General features: G+C 34.3%; 1 protein-coding gene across 11 annotated transcripts in view; it reads left to right on the top strand.

Moving 5' to 3' along the window:
* The window catches only part of LOC138315389 (F-actin-uncapping protein LRRC16A-like), a 71,901-nt gene extending 47,320 nt beyond the window's left edge, over window positions 1-24,581 (top strand). For 3 of the 11 annotated variants that reach the window (XM_069256378.1, XM_069256375.1, XM_069256382.1), the window contains 12 exons: window positions 334-366; window positions 5,271-5,337; window positions 8,884-9,228; window positions 10,215-10,322; window positions 10,723-10,963; window positions 13,155-13,229; window positions 13,918-14,174; window positions 16,898-17,151; window positions 17,708-17,894; window positions 18,471-18,572; window positions 20,558-20,752; window positions 22,569-24,581. In XM_069256378.1, coding sequence (XP_069112479.1) covers window positions 334-366; window positions 5,271-5,337; window positions 8,884-9,228; window positions 10,215-10,322; window positions 10,723-10,963; window positions 13,155-13,229; window positions 13,918-14,174; window positions 16,898-17,151; window positions 17,708-17,894; window positions 18,471-18,572; window positions 20,558-20,752; window positions 22,569-22,825 — 2,121 coding nt within the window. In that variant the 3' untranslated portion in view covers window positions 22,826-24,581. Of the gene's footprint in view, window positions 1-333; window positions 367-2,264; window positions 2,304-5,270; window positions 5,338-8,883; window positions 9,229-10,214; window positions 10,323-10,722; window positions 10,964-13,154; window positions 13,230-13,917; window positions 14,175-16,897; window positions 17,152-17,707; window positions 17,895-18,470; window positions 18,573-20,557; window positions 20,753-22,568 lie in introns of all 11 variants that reach the window. The other 8 variants (XM_069256380.1, XM_069256377.1, XM_069256385.1 and 5 more) reach the window with 5 other exon arrangements.
* The last annotated feature ends 660 nt before the right edge of the window (window positions 24,582-25,241 follow it).

Here is a 25,241-nt window from a genome sequence, read left to right as displayed (position 1 = left end):
CGTTATTCAGTCTTTATAGAAATTTAAGTTGGCATCATCATCAAACAAGCGGACATTACACCCCATTGGTGTATGACAGGAGAATCTCTTGGTTAAGATTTGGAGTGATATACCAAAATCATAGATATTCCTGTCCAGATATGAGAATTTAATGTCCCCATCCATTTGACTCCATTTTGTCTTTCCAAATACAGTTGACCTTTGTTTTCAAATGAAATTTTCTTCAAGCTTCAGCAAATGCAGATCTTTCAAAAAGTGAAATGCTTTCTCTGTAAATAATGACTAAACAAGGGCAGACATTCATTGTTTTAATACTTGTCAAATTACTTTTAGCCTGTATCACAAAGACTTGAAGTTGTTACCAAGGTAACTAGCATACACTTCACTGGCATGTCCTCTGCTGCGACCTTTGACCCTAGCCTGGTCTGACCTTTGCTGCCTGTTGACCTTGGTTTATATATAATTTATATATTAAATATATGCTTATGGCAATTTGGATATGGGAATGCTGCATTTTTATATGGGAAGCAGACTTCTACTATTGGCGAAAGGTTATTAAAACATGCACAAGCCTGTTTCCAGGTGTTTAATAGTATATTTCTCATATAGTTAATATGACATGTGAGGGTTTATGTGAGTGTTAATCTCGCACTCAAACTGGTTATATAAATGATGAAGGTTTTGCACATGTTTATATGCATATTACAGAGTTACCTGCCCTTGGTAGGTATTGTGTATGACAGCATGTATTTGCAAGCGTAAAGTCATACTTTTCAGGAAAACAACACAAGTTTTGCGCACAAAATAATTTCACAATTGATACCTACCATAAGGAAGATAACTCTGTAATATACAACAATTAAGTATACAGTATATATATATATATGAGACCTGTTTTCTACACTTCCTCTGCGTTAATGTGCTTCATTGTCCCATTTAACCTACCATTATATTACAAACATATCTTAACACTGCATTAAACTGCATCATACTCCCACATATATACCCAGTATTTACTCTAATATTAAACAAGTTTATAATGGAAAGTTATGAAGAACAAATTCATAACAGCTATAATATTATATATTGCAGATCTATATACTTGTTTTGGCCCTGTGATTTTCATTATAAATAAATATATGTTTATACCACTGTATTCAACCCAATAAGTACACTGGGCATTAAACAAATCTAAATATAAGGGGTACTTTATAGAACCAAATTTAGACTAGCCTTTTACAAAGTAAGTCATATATCAATTTGCAAAAAGATATCAAATAGGGATACTAAAGTTTTCATATTTTCAGTCTGCATTCAATTCAAGGTCAATGATAGAAATTGAGGCTTGAATAAGGGTGAAAGGCACTTATAGGGATGGGGGGGGGGGGGCTTATGGGGTTGAATACAGTATGTATTTTAGGAACACATACACTACACTGGTGGTAGTGGAAGGATTGTATAACATTCACCTTCAAAATATCCCGACCTTATACATCTGATGTAGATGTACATATCATTTAATCCCCAGAACATTTTGCATGGGATATTAGAGTATTTTAAATAGATAGTATTTTTTAAATTGCCTAGTTATAATGACAATGCACCAATTAGACCAAATTATCTTGATAAAAAATATTGTGTTTTTGAAAAAGTAACATTTCACACTTTTGAAACATTTGGACCTTATATTTGAATTAAACTGTATGGTGGTTTTTAAACCCAATCATGAAATGAAAGGAGCATGCACCACTATAATACCCCCGGTATCACATCCCATTGTATCTCATCCAATTTCATACTATGATCAAGAATTTAAATCACTAAGTACTTGTAAGAATGTTCCTCAATGTATGTTTTTACCTATGACTTGTACTTCATGTTTGAATATATCTACAGAAGAGACAAATTCATAAAAACAGAAAGCTTTATAGGAATTTTAAAAGCAAAAGACTACAAAATTATTTCTTTATTACAATCATTCATTACCATGGCAATGAGGCAGGTCGAACAAGGCCTGTAATACCAGATCTGATTGGCTATTAATATTTACCGAATGAAAAACAAGATCATATGAATATATATATGCAGGTGTTGGGGTTTCAAATTAAAAACTAAGGCTTTGGACATGGGTTATATTTTCCTGTTTTCAAAGTTAACGTTATTACTTATGCTGGTTCTGTAGAGAAATAGAATAGCACTTGTATGTTATATATTAGATTCTTTTATGTCGGTTGTGAATTTAGACTTATTTTCTTAATGACCAGTTGATACCGCGATGGGTCTCACTCTTTACAGACGAGTCCGTAAGTGTTGTTCTCAATCTGAAAAATTGTCTGTTTTAATTATGCTTATCAAGCTCTGGCCATACCCTGAACACAGCTTAGTACCTTGTACCCACCAAATATAAACATTATCATAGTGTTTCATTGTATTCTAATAAGATGTATACTTGATGATTATACATGCATATTTTATATTGATTATAGAAAACTTTTCAAGATTTTTTTTTACTTATCTTTATAGATAAGTTTGTCTATGTATCTTTAAGATTAACTGTAGAACTGATATGCACATACATGTATACAGTCAGCTTTGTTCAATATATATACAATATATAACCCAAAAAATTTGACAAAGATGTATATTCATTTCTTTTTTTATAAATGCTTTGCATTATAGTATAGTAATATAATTGCCATGTCTATTCCTCCGTAGGGCATTATGTATTCTGGAAATGTTCCAGAACCCTAAATTGTCAGGATTTCTACATGGTTATATGTACTCCAATGTATTTCAACACAATTAAATATTCTGTATAGTAGAGTAGAGTTGCTATAAAATATCAGTTTTCACACAAAGATTGTTAAGAAAATAGATGTGATTTCGCCGATATACCGTATCTAAGTATTGCCCTGGTGCATGTTATGTTCCATAACAAATAAGAATGGTTTTTGGTGTGTTTGTTGTGGTTTGTTATTGCATAAAACTATGAACGAATTTTGATACATTTGTATGGGTTTTTATTTGATAGCCTCCCCTTACCTACAGTAACAGGTGTATGAAAATTGACTTTCCCCTTTTATTTTCTGACGGACAAGTTCTAAAGGACTTTTTTTACATTTTAATATTGGTAGAAGTGGTTATCTTCCTTTTATTTATGTTACAGAAGATTACCTCCTCTAACGTCTGATGCAAGAAAAGTTATTATATATGTAACATAAATTAGTTTTTAGATATGGTTATCTCCCCTTTTTAATGGTCGAGTTTATCTCCCCTTATCTGATAGAAGATAGATTTATCTCTCCTTCTATTTCTTTTTAACACAATGTTTCCTCTAGTTATTTTCATTATAAGATAAAGTTAACTCACTGTTTATGAAACAGGTTTGCGGGGGATATTTTTTTGGGCTCTGTCCTTCTGTTCGTCCGAGATTATTTTCCTGACTATAACTCCAAATCCGTTCAATGCAGTTCAAAAAATTTATATCAGAAAAGTGCCCTAGTTGTGCCTTTCGCTATTGTGGACCTTCTATTTTGGGAAATTTTTCCGTTACTATTGAAACTTAGTCAAATATACCAAATTACTGTTTCCTTTTATTTCTGGACTGTAACTCCATAATCGTTCAACGCAGCTCCAGGAAATTTTCAGAATATATTAGACAAGGGCCCTAGTTGTGCCTATTGCTATTGAAGACCTTCCATGTTAGGTGTTTCTTCTGTTACCATGGAAACTTTGTAAAAAAAATACTGAATTACTGTTTCTTTTTGTTTGCGGGCTATAACTCCAAAATAATTCAACACAGCTCCATAAAACTTTTTGTATATATCAGACAAGTGCCCTATTTGGACCTTTTGCTGTTTCGGACATTCAGTTTTTTAAATTTTTTCTGTTACCATGGGAAATACCAAATTACTGTTTCTTTTTGTTACCTGCTATTAATTTTTTTGAGTATTACAATACACGCATTTAAAGTTATACTTGAATAATTGTTACTTGACCTTGATGTATTTGGGTTTTTATACAAACTGCTGGGCGTAGGGGATAATGCCCTCTTGCGGTTCTTGGTTTGTTTTAGAATGTTTTCTTTCTGTTAGTTTGGTGAAAAATGAACCTATTCCCTCTCTTTCACTGTATAGCTAGCCCCTTTTTTCCCAGAAGTGTGATAAACTGACCACATTTGATAGTATATTATTTATTAGCGACTGGCATAACTATACCCGGTAGCTCTTTTTCATTTTGTGTACATGTTAACAATATACTCCAAAACCGCATTGCCTTGCATTCGATGGGAGTTTAGAGTTATCTTCCATAAATATTATAGGTTGATGCAAGCGAGTTCTCAGCCTTACTTCCCCAAATCATCTAACCACCATACCCTCAAACCCCAAATTACGAACGTTACCAACGGTATATACATGTGCCAAATAAGTTACCGTATGCATTATTATATTGTATCTAGATAGATGTTTTGAATACTAAAACATTGTGTGTAAATATTTGTGCTAGATGTGTTAAATTTATTTGATTTATCATTTTTAAAGGCTGCTTGTTTTATCCACAGAATATTTCATATTTTTTCCTTGTTAGCGATCTATGAATAGTTGATCTTGTTCACAATTTGAAGTAAAAAGATACCCACAAAGCCAGACATAATTTATTAAAGATAATTCATATTAATTTCGAGTTGAATGCTGCATGCTGATATTAAATTATCTATATATAATAATTTTTGTATCCAGAATAAAAGACAAACAAAAATTTTACATGTATTCTGTAGGTAATTTTCATTTTAATCCTCTTGGGTATTATATCGATAAAGGGTTTAAGTCAATCTGAAGTGTAATTTGTAAGTTATATTTGTTTTATTTATTGATTTTTGGATGCTTTAAAAGAAAACCACAGGTATGAATTATATATAACTTAGTAGTGTTGTGTTAGAAGCTACCAAATTAACAAATAGCATTGGTACATAACCTTTGCACAATTATGATAAAGATACATGTACTCATTATAATTAACACAAAACAGAATTAAAATTGACATGGATTAATTATATACATGTACTTCCTGCCTAGGTGTATTATGAAATATCTATACATTTAATAGAACGATACAGTCCAGGAAATGATGACAGTCCATGGTATTGTGATATATGGCTTGGTATAGATTTTACATCAATGTGTTAGTGCACTTTTTAAAAGTGTTAAGATATAAACCAGTGAGCTGTTCACATGGTATAGATATGAGTGTGGTTTATCTTGATATTTTAGGATTCACCGTTGATGAACAGAAGGAAGAGTAAAATAACTAGGATGGTTAGACCCCCTACTGTCATAGGTAAGTCACATGGTACAAGGGCCTCTCAATTACTTCAAGGGTAAGTACATTTGTAGGTCGTCATGGAAACAAACAGGTTGGTTAAATACTGTGGTCATTCTGACCTTTAACATAACCAGCCCTCATAAAACAAGTCCTAATTGTAGTATATTAATAATTAATCAGTTACCATGGCAATGTTAGCTCAAAATAGAGGTAACAGGTAAAATGGTAAAATGACATTAACTCTATGGCAGGTAAGGATTTACTTCAGATTAATTGTATTAACTCATGAACACTACTGGTATAGAGACTGTAGCTCCCCATATTGGGGGGAAGGGGGCGGGGGAGTCTGTAAAACCCTGTGATCGGTGATAGTGTATGTCCTCAGAAACAAGACAAAGGATCCTGTGAGGATTCGTTTTCCCTACCGTCACATCCTGGTTTATAGCTATAGATAATAACTGCTCCCTACTGCCACGTCCTGGTTTAAAGTGTTAGATAATAACTGCTCCCTACCATCATGTCCTGGTTTATAGTGATAGATAATAACTGCTCCCTACTGTCACGTCCTGGTTTATAGCAATCGATAATAACTGCTCCCTTCTGTCACGTCCTGGTTTATAGTGATAGATAATAAGTGCTCCCTACCGTCACGTCCTAGTTTATAGTGAAAGATAATAACTGCTCCCTACCGTCACGTTCTGGTTTATAGTGATAGATAATAACTGCTCCCTACCGTCACGTTCTGGTTTATAGTGATAGATAATAACTGCTCCCTACCGTCACATTCTGGTTTATAGTGAAAGATAATAACTGCTCCCTACCGTCACGTTCTGGTTTATAGTGATAGATAATAACTGCTCCCTACCGTCACGTTCTGGTTTATAGTGATAGATAATAACTGCTCCCTACCGTCACGTTCTGGTTTATAACGTTAGATAATAACTGCACTGGTCTGGTATTTAGACATAGCTAGGAAGCTAGCACTAATATACTACTACTAATGGTGGTTGTTTTATTTATCTAGATTCAAGATAGCATTGGGATCTCAAAAATATGACAGCTCAGGAAAACACCATTTCAGATGGCATTAATAGTTTCCGCTGAAATCACTATGGTTGATTAATGTTTTATTAAAAAGAATATTTTGATTTGTGTGAGTGAAGTTATTCTCTGTATATTGTCGTACTGTTAATTTCAATAATGAAAAAATATACAAAAATTGAGATCTCAGTCTGTCACATTAGTGGTTTTTCAAATCTACTAAAAATCAGCATTCAGTCACCACATCATATTTCATGTTGTTTTCTACTTCATATACATAATATATACTACACCATTGAATCCAATTCATATTCACTGAAAAGACCTTTACAAAGAAAGCTTTCCTCTACAAATCAAGTAACATCAGCATTACATTGATACACAGAAATTCAACGTTAATTAAATGTGCACTATGAAACTTTTAACAGGGAAAAAATTGTCAGAAAAAAGAGGTAAACTTCAATCTGTCTGAATGCTAATATTTACACACATAATCTGAATAAAAAATATTTTCTTTCTTAAATTTTAATTGTATACTGAAGATCTACTTTTGTATTATTTTAACTTATAGTACAGGCAATACATGTATATCTTTTCAACCTGAATGTTTAAGGGGAGTAAATGGCAGATTTTTTCCTTTATAGTATAAAACATATATTTTATTACATGTACCATATAGAAATTAAAAACGGCAGTATTAAGATTCTGATTGAGAAATTCAATATAAAATTCCATTGTACAAGTAGCTGCTAATTCAATGATTCACATAAGAAATGTAAGAACAATGTAACAATTTCATTTTTTTTTTTATTTGCATGATTATTTAAGGTAATTTAAAGATAAATCATTAGTTTCTTAATTCTAACTATTTGGTACATATTAACAAGGTATTGGTAACCATGGTAACAGGTTCATAGAAAATTGTGTATTGATGAAATAGCCATATAGTATGGAGGCCCAGTATTTAACTGAATCTATGTAAAATTAAGTGTCAATTTCTGCCATGCACAGTATCCAGGTCATTTTAATAATTATAAACAATTACATATTCTATTGTATAGGCTTTCTCAAGGTTTTCAGATACTTACCAATATGTATGAGTCGTATACCATTATTCGTTATACTACAATGTACATGCAGTTCATGTATCATTATTATCTAAATAACAGCATATCATAGATTTTATTCAGAAGCCTTTAAGCAGCAGAACCTGATCTACATATGGACTAATCAAAAGTGTATAGTTTCATAAATTTAGAAACAAATTTGTAGGCAGACATTGATAGGTCAGCCTTAAACCACCATCACAACCACCTCTCATCTCTAACCATGCAGGTATATACATTGGTGGATTTGAACATATAAATTTAAGAAAATTCCAAAAGTTATTAATCTTAACAAAATTGATTGTAGATGTGTATGTCAGGTTTCTGGCGGGGCTCTATCATTACTTTGATGCACAATTCATGCTGTACTTATATATTATATCTTATCATGTATACAAATCTGTACCTGTGTGACTGTAAACACTACACATAAGCATCATTAATAGATAGAAAGCAGTGTGTGTTGCCTTAGTAACCAAAATATAATTGCTTTCTTTTTTTAAATCAATTTAACGGGGGGAAAAAACCAAACTTATGTTTGGAAGCTTCTTTACAGTCTAGTATCAATGATTGTTCGAGGATGACAATACTTTTCCACTGGTAGCATCAACGTTTGCGTTAAAAGTCCTGTTTTAAAATTCTAATTGAACTAAAACTTTGTCATGTTGCTTTTAACATCAGTCAAAACTTACCGTATAAGGACAAAAATTGAAGAAATAAATCTCAACTAATTTTGTTATTTTGGGTTAAAAACCCAGAATTTGCGACTTTGTGTTAAAGTCCTGTTTTGACAAAGTTAATTACATCTTATGATATTCCACTTTTGGCACAGTTAATCATACTTGGTCAATTTGCTCTTAAATGCATCAGTCATTGACATTTTTTTTAGATTAAAAAAACCTAAACCAATTCTGGTATTTTTGGGTTTAAACCCTAAAGTTTGGAGAATTCTTGCACTGCACTTCCATCTTCTGGTGGACTACCATACATTGATCACTAGTGTGTAAAAACGGTTTATAAGGCATCACACTCCACCCTATAGTGGTAATCCTTGTCGTCTGTCATTGGTGATTGTAAGGATCTATTATGAATGTTTCTTTGACAGTCAAAAATTACTGGTTATTGATGATGGCAGGCTTACCACTAAGAGTGATAGATCATTCATATTCACTATATTTATTGGTCTGTAAACCCAAACATCAAAAAGGGGGAAAAAAATGTTTCAAATTTTACGAAAGGTAATATGATATTGAATTACCATTGAAATAAAGCAAAATCAGAAAAATACATGTATATTAAATGTTGAAAATTTAACATGGTCCATTCAGAATTTGTTTTGGGTTTACAGATTCCTACCTCTATAACTGCGTGCTTTGTAGTGTTGAATAGCTAACCATGCTTGCTTCCTTACCAGATGCCGAGCAGGTACAAAAAGCTTTACAAATGCACAACCGAAAATTGGAAGCTACTGCTGAAATTCCTACTCCCAAAGGTGACAATGTTGATCCCATACAAACTACCCCAAAGGTCACGCCAGTCACAACCCCTCAGACCACGCCCACATTGACTGGCCCCTCCCCTGACTCCACCCCTACCTCACAAGATCCTGTTCCTAAGCCTCGGATCAAGAGAAGGTCTGTGCTGTTATCATCATCGTCACTCTCAGGAAAGTCTACTGAGAGTCAAGGTCAAAGTGTTGCCAAGCAACCGAGCGAAGGTCAGGGGGTTACCAAGCAATTGACCAGTCCCACTATATCAGGTAAAGAAGGTATTGTGATGTGAGGTACCCAAATATTGTGTGCATCCTATTGTTGTTTTGAGTCTATTACCTTTTGTTCTGAGGCTATTACAATTATCAGTATTGTTTTATTTCAATATATATATACGAATGATATTTATTGTTTATTTAATGATCCACCACCTACTTGACTCTTGCAGTTTTAACTGATTATATTTAGTGTTCTGCTGTTGCTATGGTAATGGATAATTGCTTTAAGAATTTAGTTACATCATGATAAGTAAGGTTGTGTATATATTTTCAAAACACTGGCAGAAATTGGAGATATATTTATTCACAGCAGATATCTTTGTTTATTTAACTCAGAAGCAAGGAGATCTCATTCCATATTTGTGAAGTTTAGCATACAATAGCTGTTTGTGATTGCATTCCATTTGTATATGATTCTAGTTGTCATAATGAGCTATACTATATAATTATATGGGAACTTATTATTATTTGATTTGGATCACAAAAGCGTGCCTTAGAAACTGTAGCAAAGAGCTAATCTAAAAATAAGCAGAAAGAAAGAAAAAAAATCATCTCTGAAATGTGTATATTAACATATCTAATTGTATAAGTCAATGTAAGTACCACATGTTCTTATTAAGGATGCCTCCTCAAATTAGGAAACCCCAACATTTTTACCAATTTGATACAAAATTGGCGATAGCCTGGGCATTCTTTTGCGCTAACCCTCGGCTTGTGAGGGTATCACATAGCTCAGAAACCATTAGCCTCGGGCTATTAGCTGTCAGAATGCCCCTCCTCCATCATATCCTATGGGATACTTGGGAGGAGGGGGCCATTTTCTGCCATTGCAGGCACCAAAGCAAAAACTGTTTGATGCTTAAGATTTGTTTAATGAAAGTGTATAATTATAGGGAAAATACAGTATTAGCTTGTATTGTTAAAAGTGCAAGTGATTGTGTGTCATACTGTTAGAGGTTCTGATTGATTTTATACAGTGGGATCAACAGAGGACTTAGCCAACAACACTCAGCTCAACAAGACTGATGCTATTCCTGAGGAGCCACCTAGCTCCATGACATCGTCTGTCACATCGGGTACTTCAGGTACTACCATAAACACTACATTGTATACATGATGACATTTGCAACTATAGCTATCTACAAAGATAATTTGTTTTCAGATACTCCACTATTGGATAGTTTTATAGACGTCATTATTACTTTCAGAACAAGTGTACCTCTTTAAGAAGTATTTTCAAGTGGGATTGAACTTTGAGGGCAATATGAAATTGCAACAAAAAGTCAAATTTTGTCTGATAATTTGGATAAAAAAAAATGAAAATAATAATGGGCATTCATTTTCAATCATAATTAATTCTTCTAAATTGATTTTAAAGAAACTTTGAATCAAAATATAAGCGGGCGAGTTAAGCATTTGTAAGATTATAAGTATGATAAGAATCTACACTGTATGTACATTTTTAAAAACTGGTTGATATTTCAGACATCATTGACCTTGAACTTGGGGAAGCTGCTGCTCCAAAACTCTTTAATCCCAACAAAGGTCGTGCCAAGAGACCGAAGAATTATCAGTCAAGGCGACCAGGTCCCACTGCCAAACTAGCAACGAATGAACCCCTTCAGGCTGACGAGGGGCTGGACACATTCTTCAACCGACAGACTGTGAAGGAACATTCAGTGACAGTTAGCTCTCCTGTGGCAGAGGTGAAACGCACTCCGTCAAGGTAAGTGGTCATTTTTTTGCGGTCAGTGGTCTGTAGCCTATGGTCAACTTCAGTATCTAATTATTTCTAATTTTAACAGTTTATTCAAATTCATCCTCCAGGGGTTACTATCACTGTGGTTATATCCACACCTGGTCTATGTCCTAGTAAAACTGAAGGCTCTGTGTGTGACAACTTGTGTATATATCTGGTGAAACAGAGTATTATGGTCCTTTTATGTACATTTAAAAAAAAATTCAGTTGATCGAATAACGGTCCACTGCATTGTCTTTGGGCATCACTTCTGTTGCAATCTTCAGAAGCAGTCTCTGTATGCCATCGTCAGAAACCACACGAGTCACAAGTCACGAACAATAAAACAGTGACTTGTGGATTTCTGGTGATGCTGAAGGACTGTTTTTGGCCAAAGTTGTATTATCCAAAAATGCCTTCAGTTTTACTGTAACATAGTACATCCAGGGAGAGATATGAAGAGAGATAGAAGAATGTACAAGTTGGACACATTTAGTACTAGAATATGTGATAGTGTAATTGCATGATTTATGTACCATTTAAGTTTTGGATTTTCTTTTTTGTCACTCTTTTTGTCATATTGCCTTTCCTTGTAAATTCATTTTCTGTACCTGGCTTTTAAATGAATAAAAAAATCACCTTGACGAGTAAACATTTTGTATAATCCTCTTGATCTACAATGAAAATCAATCACCTTGACGATAAAACATTTTGTATAATCCACTTGATCTACAATGAAAATAATCCTGGCTTGATAAATGAATGAAAATCAATCACCTTGACGAGTAAACATTTTGTATAATCCTCTTGATCTACAATGAAAATCAATCACCTTTACGAGTAAACATTTTGTATAATCCACTTGATCTACAATGAAAATCAATCACCTTTACGAGTAAACATTTTGTATAATCCACTTGATCTACAATGAAAATCAATCACCTTGACGAGTAAACATTTTGTATAATCCTCTTGATCTACAATGAAAATCAATCACCTTGACGAGTAAACATTTTGTATAATCCACTTGATCTACAATGAAAATCAATCACCTTGACGAGTAAAACATTTTGTATAATCCACTTGATCTACAATGAAAATCAATCACCTTGACGAGTAAACATTTGTATAATCCACTTGATCTACAATGAAAATCAATCACCTTGACGAGTAAACATTTTGTATAATCCTCTTGATCTACAATGAAAATCAATCACCTTGACGAGTAAACATTTTGTATAATCCACTTGATCTACAATGAAAATCAATCACCTTGACGAGTAGACATTTTGTATAATCCACTTGATCTACAATGAAAATCAATCATACTCGTAAATCCACTTGATCTACAATGAAATCAATACCTGAGAGTAAACATTTTGTATAATCCACTTGATCTACAATGAAAATCAATCACCTTGACGAGTAAACATTTTGTATAATCCACTTGATCTACAATGAAAATCATCACCTTGACGAGTAAACATTTTATAATCCTTGATCTACAAGAAAATCACCTTGACGAGTAAACATTTTGTATAATCCCTTGATCTACAATGAAATCAATCACCTTGACAGTAAACATTGTATAAATCCAATCTACAATGAAAATGACGAAGTAAACATTTTGTATAATCCTCTTGATCTACAATGAAAATCAATCACCTTGACGAGTAAACATTTTGTATAATCCACTTGATCTACAATGAAAATCAATCACCTTTACGAGTAAACATTAAGTATAATCCACTTGATCTACAATGAAAATCAATCACCTTGACGAGTAAACATTTTGTATAATCCTCTTGATCTACAATGAAAATCAATCACCTTTACGAGTAAACATTTTGTATAATCCACTTGATCTACAATGAAAATCAATCACCTTGACGAGTAAACATTTTGTATAATCCTCTTGATCTACAATGAAAATCAAACTGGTAACTTTGAAGTAATTCAGCCATGATGACATTTTATAATACTTTATACCTGGCATGTTCATCCTTAACTCACTTACCCCTGAAGACACATTTAGGCTATTCTTAATCAAAAACTAAACCAGTCCATTGTGAGGTTTCAGGGATGAATTGAGTTAAACAATACAACTCTTGCAATCAGTAAGATAAAGTTTCATGTGAACCCACAGCAAGTAAAATACATATTTGATTGATGTTTGTAGTAAATCTGAGCCAGAAGTCAAAATAAAGAAAGAGAAAAGTCAAAAGGATAAAGAAAAGGAGCCATCAAAGAAAGGGTGAGTTTTTCTTTCTGTCTGCTTCTCTTGTGTCAATCTAATTAAAATACAGATCCTTTATTACGTTTGATAAGAGGATCTGACAACATCCCATTAGGGGTCAAATCCAGATGAAATGACCAATCAAATTGCTGCTGCCAAAATCTTGACCGGGGATGAAACTGTTTGAAAATTCTGTCAAAACAATTTTTGTTTACCTAGTTATCTCGTCCAAAGAACACAACAAACTGTAAGTATATGTATAAGGGATGAAATGACGTTTACAGCTGATGCAGCAAGGTGTAGACAATGTATTGTATCTGAAGTACAGGTGGTATAAGAATGTGATGTTGTTAGATTCTCTATTGAACAAATCTGTATTTTAATTACATTGCTCTTGTGTTTCCTGGTGGATGTTCAATGTGCTTTGTAATGAAATCTCCGATGATGTCTACTCTTTTAAAATTATGCGTTAAACTCTGTTAATTATAACTTGTTTTTATAGATGTATAAGGTTCTACTTCATCTGTGTTTGAAACACTTATGTATCAATATATTTTAGCAATTTGATATCATCTGTGACATATGTGACTTTACATAAAAATAAGTTTATTTACAGTATTGTGAAAAAAATAAAACACTTCACATTATGACTCCATCACTGAAAGATAATAAAAATTCTATGTAATTATGTATATCTTTCCAACAGGTTTTCAGGACTTGGTATATTTAGCAGAAAGAAGAAAGCTTCTGTAGATGAGTCGTCTAAACCCGATAAGTCTCCAGATCGCAGTAAAACCAAGACATCAACACCAGAGCAATCAAATTCATCAAGTAAAGGCGGGAGTATATTTGAACGGAATTCCAAAGTTAGGCTGTCTCCCTTTAAGACCAAGAAAAAGCCGGAAAAGTCTCCGGATAGGAATGGGAAGGCTACGGAGGAGAGCAAGGGGGAGAAACCTAAAGGTAAGGCTCTCTAGTGGTCCTGTAGTGACCCACTGCTCTGTGTGGGGCCTAATGGTTAAAGTGTCATTCTACCACTACACTTTCATGTTAAGGTCGCAGTGGCTAAATGGTTAAGGTGTATAATACTTAACTGCTAATCTTAACTTCTGGTGCCAAGTGGTTAAGACAATCTACCACTAGGCTTCCTTTTCTCGGTCATCGTGGCTAAGTGGTTAAGCTGTCCGACATTCTTCCATTATGCCTTCCATCTTTAGAGCTGGAGGGGTCAAATTGGCTGACATTCTACCACATGGCCTCCAACTCTGGAGCTGTGGTACCAAAGTAGTTTAAAGTCTGACAGTGTATGTTACCACTAGCCTTTCCTTTCTGGGTAACAGTGGCTAAGTGGTTAAGGTGTCCATCATTCTACCATTAGGCTTCGATCTGTAGAGTTATAGTTGCTGATTGTAGTTATATGGACTTCCATTGTGTAGACTTGTTGTGGCTGATTGTTGTTATATGAACTTCCATTGTTTAGACTTGTAGTGGCTGCTTGTTGTGATATGAACTTCCATTGTGTAGACTTGTAGTGGCTGATTGTTGCTATATGAACTTCCTTTGTGTAGACTTGTAGTGGCTGATTGTAGTTATATGAACTTCCATTGTGTTGACTTGTAGTGGCTGATTGTTGCTATATGAACTTCCATTGTGTAGACTTGTAGTGGCTGATTGTTGTTATATGGACTTCCATTGTGTAGACTTGTAGTGGCTGATTGTTGTTATATGGACTTCCATTGTGTAGACTTGTAGTGGCTGATTGTTGTTATATGGACTTCCATTGTGTAGACTTGTAGTGGCTGATTGTTGTTATATGTATGGACTTCCATTGTGTAGACTTGTAGTGGCTGATTGTTGTTATATGAACTTCCATTGTGTAGACTTGTAGTGGCTGATTGTTGTTATATGAACTTCCATTGTGTAGACTTGTAGTGGCTGATTGTTGTTATATGAACTTCCATTGTGTAGACTGATTGTTGTTATATGGACTTCCATTGTGTAAACTTGTAGTGGCTGATTGTTGCTAAATGAACTTCCATTGTGTAGACTTGCAGTGGCTGATTGTTGTTATATGGACTTCCATTGTGTAGACTTGTAGTGGCTGATTGTTGTTATATGGACTTCCATTGTGTAGACTTGTAGTGGCTGATTGTTGTTATATGAACTTCCATTGTGTAGACTTGTAGTGGCTGATTGTTGTTATATGAACTTCCATTGTGTAGACTTGTAGTGGCTGATTGTTGTTATATGAACTTCCATTGTGTAGACTTGTAGTGGCTGATTGTTGTTATATGAACTTCCATTGTGTAGACTTGTAGTGGCTGATTGTTGTTATATGAACTTCCATTGTGTAGACTTGTAGTGGCTGATTGTTGTTATATGAACTTCCATTGTGTAGACTTGTAGTGGCTGATTGTTGTTATATGAACTTCCATTGTGTAGACTTGTAGTGGCTGATTGTTGTTATATGAACTTCCATTGTGTAGACTTGTAGTGGCTGATTGTTGCTATATGGACTTCCATTGTGTAGACTTGTAGTGGCTGATTGTTGCTATATGAACTTCCATTGTGTAGACTTGTAGTGGCTGATTTGTTGTTATATGAACTTCCATTGTGTAGACTTGTAGTGGCTGATTGTTGTTGTTATATGGAACTTCCATTGTGTAGACTTGTAGTGGCTGATTGTTGTTATATGGAACTTCCATTGTGTAGACTTGTAGTGCTGATTGTTGTTATATGAACTTCCATTGTGTAGACTTGTAGTGGCTGATTGTTGTTATATGAACTTCCATTGTGTAGACTTGTAGTGGCTGATTGTTGTATATGAACTTCCATTGTGTAGACTTGTAGTGGCTGATTGTTGTTATATGACTTCCATTGTGTAGACTTGTAGTGGCTGATTGTTGTTATGATTGGTACTTCCATTTGTGTAAACTTCTTGTGTAGACTTGTAGCTGATTGTTGTTATATGAACTTCCATTGTGTAGACTTGTAGTGGCTGATTGTTGTTATATGAACTTCCATTGTGTAGACTTGTAGTGGCTGATTGTTGTTATATGGACTTCCATTGTGTAGACTTGTAGTGGCTGATTGTTGCTATATGAACTTCCATTGTGTAGACTTGTAGTGGCTGATTGTTGTTATATGAACTTCCATTGTGTAGACTTGTAGTGGCTGATTGTTGTTATATGGACTTCCATTGTGTAGACTTGTAGTGGCTGATTGTTGCTATATGAACTTCCATTGTGTAGACTTGTAGTGGCTGATTGTTGTTATATGGACTTCCATTGTGTAGACTTGTAGTGGCTGATTGTTGCTATATGAACTTCCATTGTGTAGACTTGTAGTGGCTGATTGTTGCTATATGAACTTCCATTGTGTAGACTTGTAGTGGCTGATTGTTGTTATATGAACTTCCATTGTGTAGACTTGTAGTGGCTGATTGTTGTTATATGAACTTCCATTGTGTAGACTTGTAGTGGCTGATTGTTGTTATATGAACTTCCATTGTGTAGACTTGTTGTGGCTGATTGTTGTTATATGAACTTCCATTGTGTAGACTTGCAGTGGCTGATTGTTGTTATATGGACTTCCATTGTGTAGACTTGTAGTGGCTGATTGTTGTTATATGAACTTCCATTGTGTAGACTTGTAGTGGCTGATTGTTGTTTTATGGACTGTTGTAGAGACAGAGAAGAAACCTGAAAAGGAGGTATCTAGAGAACCTACCCCCGAGCCACAGGTCACACCTGAACCTTCTGAACCTTTGCCTGAACCCAAGGTGGAGGCTAAACCTGAACCAAAACCTGAACCCGAACCTGAAGAACTGAAGCCAGTCAAACAAGCCATGAAGCCCAAGTTTGGTCTGGGTGGAGTTAAACCAATGGGCTTCAGTGGGGACATGATGGAACAGATACGGCAGAACAAGAGATTCTCTAGGGTAGGGGTTCGAATCTCAATGGTTTTGTCCTTGTTTGATAATGATTGTTAGACCATTATTTTGTAGCATAAGCTGTGATGTGCCTACAAATCAAGGAGATAAGAATCACTTACTTTTCTCAAGAGTTATAAGGTCTGTATAACAATAGGACCACATCAATGGTAATCATTTTCAATACACTTTGCTTTTCATGGCTGGGGTTTAATTCCCCTTTTGTCAATGTAAAGGTATGTATAGCTCACCTGTCTGATATTTCTCATTCTCTTACAAGACCTCTCATATGTTTCCATCTCCACCAACAAGACTGATTTGCTTGAGTTGGTATAACTTGTTTTGTAAATGATGTGTGAAATAATTTCTGTTTTTAAAATTAAAACAAGCATCACAGATTGTAGATTGTGTAACTTATCTCATTCACTCCTGAAAATGCATTTAGAACATTTTAAATCAAAGACTAGACCAGTCCATTATGAAACTCAAGGGGTCAATGGGTTAAATACATTATTAATGAGTGAGATTTTCTTTTATAATTATAATTACTTTCTACATTGTTTAGGAGAATTTATTAAATGATGATGAATCGCCAACATCACCAGGAGGAGCATCAACAGCGAGTTCTCCCTCACCACAAACCAACAGCTCTCCTAAGGCCCCAGCAATAGCATCAAAACCCAGACCAGCCCCTCGTAACCGTAACTCTGAAGTAGACAGTACATTAGGAGCTGGAGATAGGAAGTCACTGGGTATAATTCCTGTTATAGATACAATGTTATGTTAGTGCTGCAGGACCCCATTTCACAAACATTCCATAAGGAAATCCCTTAACTGAAATTTACCATAGGAAACTTGTGTTACAGTAATGCTTTCTGAAAATCTTAGTTTAAGCGTGAAACTGAAGCCAAATAACAGTCTGTAACAGATTTTCAGGAAATAATTTTAGGAGCAATCAAAAAGCGTTAATTTTCATTGTTCTATTTACAGATGCTCCATCGCCAATAGAGCATAAACGATAATCAGCATTTGAACAATTGATGTTTTATCGTGAACATGTATGTCAAATTAACACACACGCAAAAAATAAAAAATAAAATATTTTGCTTTTGGTGCATGCCTTTTTAGAAAAAAAGGCCATTTGTCAGTGGTGAAGTATGTATGTATGTATATATTATCATTAAATTCTAAACTTGTGTGCTTGATTTAACAGACAAAATTAACATGGATGTTTAACAAAGAAGAATGACATGAATTTCCACATAAAAGAACTGACAAGGAACTAAGATGAAAACTGTTTCTGTTACATTTTATTTTGTATCTATTAGATGGAAAGAAGCCTCCCCCACTGTTAAAGCCACGCCCTCCTAAGCCGCCCAATAAACCAAGCAGCTCACCGCGAACCAGTTCTAATCAGAGCTCCATCGATGGTAAGATTGAAATAAATTACATGTACCGTAAAAACTTGTGTAATATGCGCACTTTTTCTGTGCAAAAATAAAATTTGAAGTTGGGGGTGCGCAAATTACATTGATGAGTAGTTTTAAAAAATTTACAGGGAAAAAATCTGTCCGTTCTGAGGGGCTGACGATCTATGAATGTTGAGTACCGCTCTGTGTATGGTAGCCATTTTATATGATAAAAGGTATTAAAGATTGTAAAAACAATGCCTCACCTATTATAGTGGATTATCTATGGCTAATTAAAGTGTTAAGTTATGACTACGATGTCTTGTTTCAATTTGCCCCGCTAATTTCAATGGCGACTGACTGAGAGCATGGCTTCTACTGACAGCAAGAGATGTATACCCTATACACCTCATAGTATAATGGGACAGCCACAATCAGTGACTTTGGCCGGTCAATCTAGTTTACCTGTATTTTTTTAGGGGAGAGAGGCTGTAGAGAGAGTCTGTAGAGAGTGTGTGTGTATACACAAACATACGTATACCCCGGCTGCAGGCCGTGTGCAAAAAGTCAAAACACACGTGGGATTTATAAGATGCCTAAACTGACCTATATTTATGACTTTCAATAAGTGGTTTGCAATTGTATTACTGCAGAATTAACAAGCTACAAGGTTAGTGACATTTTCAACCGTATTGTTGTATATAATTAGCCTTTAGCTTTGGACATGAAACTCCGAAAGCAAATCTAGCAATGCTCCTTACGTAGGGTCCGGCTGCAGGTCGTGTGCTAAAAGTCAAAACACACGTGGGATTTATAAGATGCCTAAACTGACCTACATGTATATTTAGGACTTTCAACAAGTGGTTTGCAATACTGCAGGATATTCAACCGTATTGATAAATATAATTATCAATCAGCTTGGATCTGGTACCGTACATGTAGTGAGTGTGAGTTTACTCACAATGTGATTGTTGCAAGCAAACATATGTAGCCTCTAGCCGATTGCTTTTGATTGTTATGATCCCAAACACACTAATTACTTATTGTGACAATTTTAAACAAATATATTGTAATCTTTTTGAATATTCCTGATTATTATTCATGTATAATATCTCAAAACATTGACATGTGCACGGAGTACGGCGGACCGGACCGCCGATATTTTGGACATCTGCAAGATATTTTAGTTTCAGGTTACGGTGGCCAATAAAAGAAAACAAACACAACGTGGTTTTAATATGTTATTTCTTCTTAATACAACAATTCTTTGTGCAAGTTGTCAAGCATTTCTGGGGAATATTTTGCATTGAAATTGTCACCTTCATACATCGATTTTGGGACTCCCTGGACATCGTTTTTTCCCAAATTTTTTGATGCGCTGCGCAAAATATACTGATAGTAGATTTTTTCCAGCATTTTCAGCCCTAAAAAGTACCTGCGCAAATTACACTGGTGCGCAAATTATACCAGTTTTTACGGTATATAGAAGTAAGGTCTTTCTTATTTCAGTCAAAAATGAATTGGAAAAGAAGGCTTTTTTTTTTTTTTACTAAATGTTCATTTTGTTTAAAATTTTGGAATTAAGATATATCTATGTATATATATACATCTCTAAGTTTGTGAGTCAATTGATACAGTGTGACCTGGCTCCAAATGGGGATTTTTGGCTTCAGAATTCTGGTTCTTCTAATCTCATGAATGGATTCCAACAAAATAAGTCAATTGAAAATTGGCAAGTATATATACCCCAGGTTGAAAAGAAATAATATTTGTTTTTAAATTAATGGGATTTGGAAAGTTGGAAAGTTGTCTTATGTATTTCATTGATAAAATGACCATTAAGGCCTATGGGCCTCTTCTTGTCTTTCTATTTGTTCTCTCAAATCTGTTTTATTAACTTATCAGCCCCATTCTTCAACATACATGTAGTTCAAATGCCGGAGAAGTCCAGGGCTTAGTTAAAGTTAATTTGATGTGATAATTGATCGTATGAATTTTCTGCGCAGATACAGTGGATGGTGAGAAGTCTGGCGGAGGTGACAAGGTGGAGGAAGGTGTTGTGGTGGACTCTGGGACACTGAGACTGTCTGTGGAGGACAAGATAAAGAAAATGGGTCTCAACACTGGTGCCCCACCCTTAGAGTTCAAGAAAAAGAGCAATTCTTTACCCCGGGACCAATCCTTACCTAATATCAATAAAGGTTTGTGTCTGTTATCTCATTTACCCCTGTAATGTCATAATGGACTGGTCTTGTCTTTGATTCAGAAGAGCCTAAATGTGTATTCAGGGGTAAACCAGTTAAAGAGGATTATCAGTGCTTGACAACTATTATGTTTCCCCCATGCTCTTAACCCCAAGGAGACATTCAATTTTGAGAAAAATAAACATTCTGTATTTGACCCAATAAGTGCCCGGATTTCTTAAAAATAATAAAAAAAATAAATAAAGGGGAACTTAATAAGACCAGCGCTGGGCTAACATTTCACAAAATTACTGCACAGAGTAGGCCATTAATTGATCAATTGGCAAAAGAAATAAAATGGAGAAACCTACTCAGTTTTCATAGTTTTAGTCTGCCTCAAATTAAATGATTTGAGGTAAATAAAATTGAGGCCTAAAAAATTGGGGAGAGATGCTTACAGGGACAAGGGCATTCATTGGTTCAAATACGGTACTTTAACTTATATTCCAAAAAAGGCACATATTCATGTATTTGATTATCTTTGTCATCACCCCTATATCATCATTAAAGATTTAGTGCGAGTGTACTCGCTCTATTATTTTCCTTGTCGGATGTAGAGTCTGTGTACATCCGCTATATGCGCAGATTCCAACTGCGCATGCGATACCAGAAGTCGGTGTCTCATACCATTCAATAGATTTCGCTGTGATTTTAGTGAATTCAACCTTTCAAAAACATATACTAAGACATACTTGTCAGTGAACAAACTCTTGCACGATATTCTAAGCATCGATCTGATTGACTTCGGAAACAATGCAAATCAGGTTTAAATAGTCAATAAAAGAAAGTGACGAAACGGATAACTTTTAGTACAGGCCACATATTTAATTCATTTCATATCATCCTACATATAGGTCCTAGGTGTACGTTCCACTATCTCTTACTAAATCCTGTGACCACAGCCTGCATTTACTACAGTTCTAAGAAATATTTCTAAAATCACACATCCTTGAGAGAAACAAAAAAGGCAATGTAAAATATCAGCCTGGGTGTCTGAGCTCTACATCTAATGTACCTCAGAAAGGCGTTCAAGCGTGGCACAGGTAAGTCACCATGTGCACAAACTGGACAGTGTTCTAGCGGACAACTATTTTGAACAGTGAAACAAGTCTATCGTATCAATATCTATATAATAATAAACACATTTCTATGTAACAAAGAACACACTTAACAAAGTTATTAAGGTATTTCACATTTAATTACCGGTACAATACACAAGGGTGTAAACCATCTCCTTGCAATAGTCCCAAGGATAATGAGCGAAAGTGCTAAGTACACGGGGACACCTGTTGCCGAGGATGATTTCATACTGGAAATTAAGGTTAGGAAGTCGTTATAGCGAGCACTTAATGTCTAACAGACATATTTCTAGTTTTTTCTATCAAAAACAGGGGCAGACGAATTAGCATTTTTCTTCAGTTACAAAAGTTACTTACTTTACACCATTACCGCCATTGAAAAGTTTGAGCTTCTTATTTTAATTCAAGATAAAAATATTAAAGGTAATAAATTGCATCCTGAAAAAATTCCATAGCACTTTGCCCTATATGGAATTAAGTACTGATTATGCATGCACCAAAAGCAAAATCAATTATTTTATATGCATTTCTGTGTTAATTAAACACGTATAAACACCATTATACATAAGTTATTGTTAATTTATGCTCTGACAGCTGTGGAGCATCTTTAATTAACCATGATGTTTCTACTATTAAACTTTGGACACAGATAAAGGCTTGATACAATATTGATGTTACTTATTTCTTTATTACAGAAAAAGAAAACTCGCTAGAATGGAAACATCGATCAGTTCATGATCCAATGAACGTGTCTATAACTTCAGAGGAATTATCTCCCCTGTCTGGGTCAGAGGACAAAAAGTCTGTGTCCTCGGAGAAACTTTCTGTGAATGGGAACAAAGACATTAAAAAAGACGTAGATAAAGAAGACAACAACGGCAACAAGGAGGAGTTGTCTACCCCTAATACAGACGATAAAAAAGAAAGTGAAGATGATGTAATAATGGTATAATACATAGATTCATCACCAGATTTTCATTATGTTTGTCAGAGCTAGTGTCAATTCTTCTACATGTTATCATCAAAAATGCATAAGATCCAAATAAGGCAAAAATCAACAAAAGATATATAAGATCCACACAAGACCGAAAAAAAAAAAGATTTTGTGTTATGTCTCCATACAACAGATCGTCCAGCTTAATCTTCTGTGATCCATTAAGGAAGTTTCCTCTGGTTCTCAGAGAATGAGAATGATATACAGCGTTGACATTGTTGAAATTTATCGAATCATAAGGATTATTGCTTACCTGGGTATGTTTCGGCTCCTAATGCTGCTGGATTAACGTCTTCCGAGTTTTCTACATGGCCCAAAAAATAGCAACAGAATTACTGGGCTCTTAATTCTAGATGGATTTTTACCTTCTTGTTGTTAAGTTTGATCATTCATCCTTTAAGTATAATTTGAGATATTTTTGTTTTGTTACTGGAGGTATTTAAACTATTTATGAAAAGTGCTTCAATTTATCATTGAACTTTAATAAGCATAATACAAATATACAACTTTAATAGATTATGTACTCTTTTAGGGAAACCATTTATTAGTCATTGCAGAGAAAACCTACCTACTTAAAAAAAAACTTTGAAAAAACTGGAATTTGTTTCTTAGTAATATTTTAACAATAGAAATATGCTGAAGCTATGACAAATGTAGGTATTACTTTGATATCAGCTTTTGTGTCGCCGAAATTTTTAAATTCTAGCTAATCAGGGTTTCGTAATTTGACCTTAGTGACCACCTCTGTATGAAGACCAACTTGTAAAACGACCACTTTGCTAGGGTTCCAAATGACCAATTTCATTACAATTCAACCTGTGAGTAAAGACCACTTGTCTATAAGGACCCTTTTTCAGGAGACATTCAATAGTACGGTATACGCTTGTACTATGATACTAAGATTTACCAGAACCATTGTAACCAAGATACATGTGTATGCAGTATTCCCAATATGAAATTGATCTTGGAATCATGGGACCTTTCAGTATCCCCGAAATGATCTTGGAATCATAGGACCTTTCAGTAATTAAGTGCCTTCTAGGATATGTATCTAACAATTAATTAGCATTAGATTGGTGTACATCTTACGAATTGTGTTTCATGGCTGTAATTAAATTTAGTGTTTTCTCCATTCTTGATCATATTACCAGCACTTTGATTGCGCTATATATGATCATTAATCTAGAATTTTTAGCGTTGGTCATGTACGTGTAAACTCAATGTTCATTGCTCTGTAATTGAAACTATTTTGCCATGATTACCTTCCACTATTATATTTGAATCTCGCATCAATGAAGAAAAAAAAGTAAGTTTGCTTACAGTACTGTTAGTGCAAATTTGAAACTGAAACCATTTTCTATTTTTTTCTTTTTAAACGTTCATCCTTGGAAGCCCATTTTATGCAATATATTATTAACTGATAAAAATAAGTAAGTAAAATAATATAGACCCTGGGTTACAGAGGATGTTGAACTTCTAAAACCAAAGATTTATTTCTCGCGTTTGTGTACGAGAAAATTAGCTACTGACAATGAGTCACACTTTTGTTTTGAATGTGTACATCTTGTCTGAAGACAGAATCAGATTTTGATGATGTTGAAGAGTGCTTATTTAAGCCTTAGCTGTATAATGCTTTAATTATATATGGACTGTGAATATTTTATCGTGCAATTCTTTTACTTTTCTCATTTAAATGGGAAATTAGACATGAAAATATTGACTTCTTACTTTAGCAACAGATAAAATTGTATATAAACCTGAAGTTAACAATTTATATAATATAATTTGGTACTTTCTGTTGGTGGACTTATGAAGTCATGAAAAAAAAACCGAAAACATACATTGTACTGTTTGATAGGAAATGTTTTTGCATATTTTCATTGTTTGAAGTATAAGAATAAATCTGCATTATTTCAAACATGTTGTAGTCAGCCATTACAAAAATATCCAATTAATAAATCTCATTCACCCCTTCACTTTAATAATGAACTGTTCTATACATATAATTGGGAAAGTCCTAATGTGTCTGTAGGGGTAAATGAGATAAAGATATTAAAAGTTTATACACAATAAATCATTGAGATGATTCTGATTTGATCACATTTTTATAAACCTGTTGTATAAGACCATTTCTATACGTAAAATGTACAAACTCCAAATTGTACAATTTCTCACAGATTTTCATACACTATGTATTGATTATGCCATATACTGTAATACTTGTACATAATATAAGCCTCCATTTATACAGAATTCTATACATTTTATACAGTGTGATTAGTACTATGTTACTCTCTACTCTGATTCCATTTAACAAACTTAAGGACTGGACTCGGATTTTGTATGTAAAATTTAGCAGTGTTAACATGTATGT

The sequence above is a fragment of the Argopecten irradians genome, chromosome 2, assembly GCF_041381155.1.
Source record: "Argopecten irradians isolate NY chromosome 2, Ai_NY, whole genome shotgun sequence".
Lineage (NCBI taxonomy): Eukaryota > Metazoa > Mollusca > Bivalvia > Pectinida > Pectinidae > Argopecten > Argopecten irradians.
Note: the sequence above shows the minus strand (reverse complement) of the source record. Positions and strands in the feature narration are given on the sequence as shown.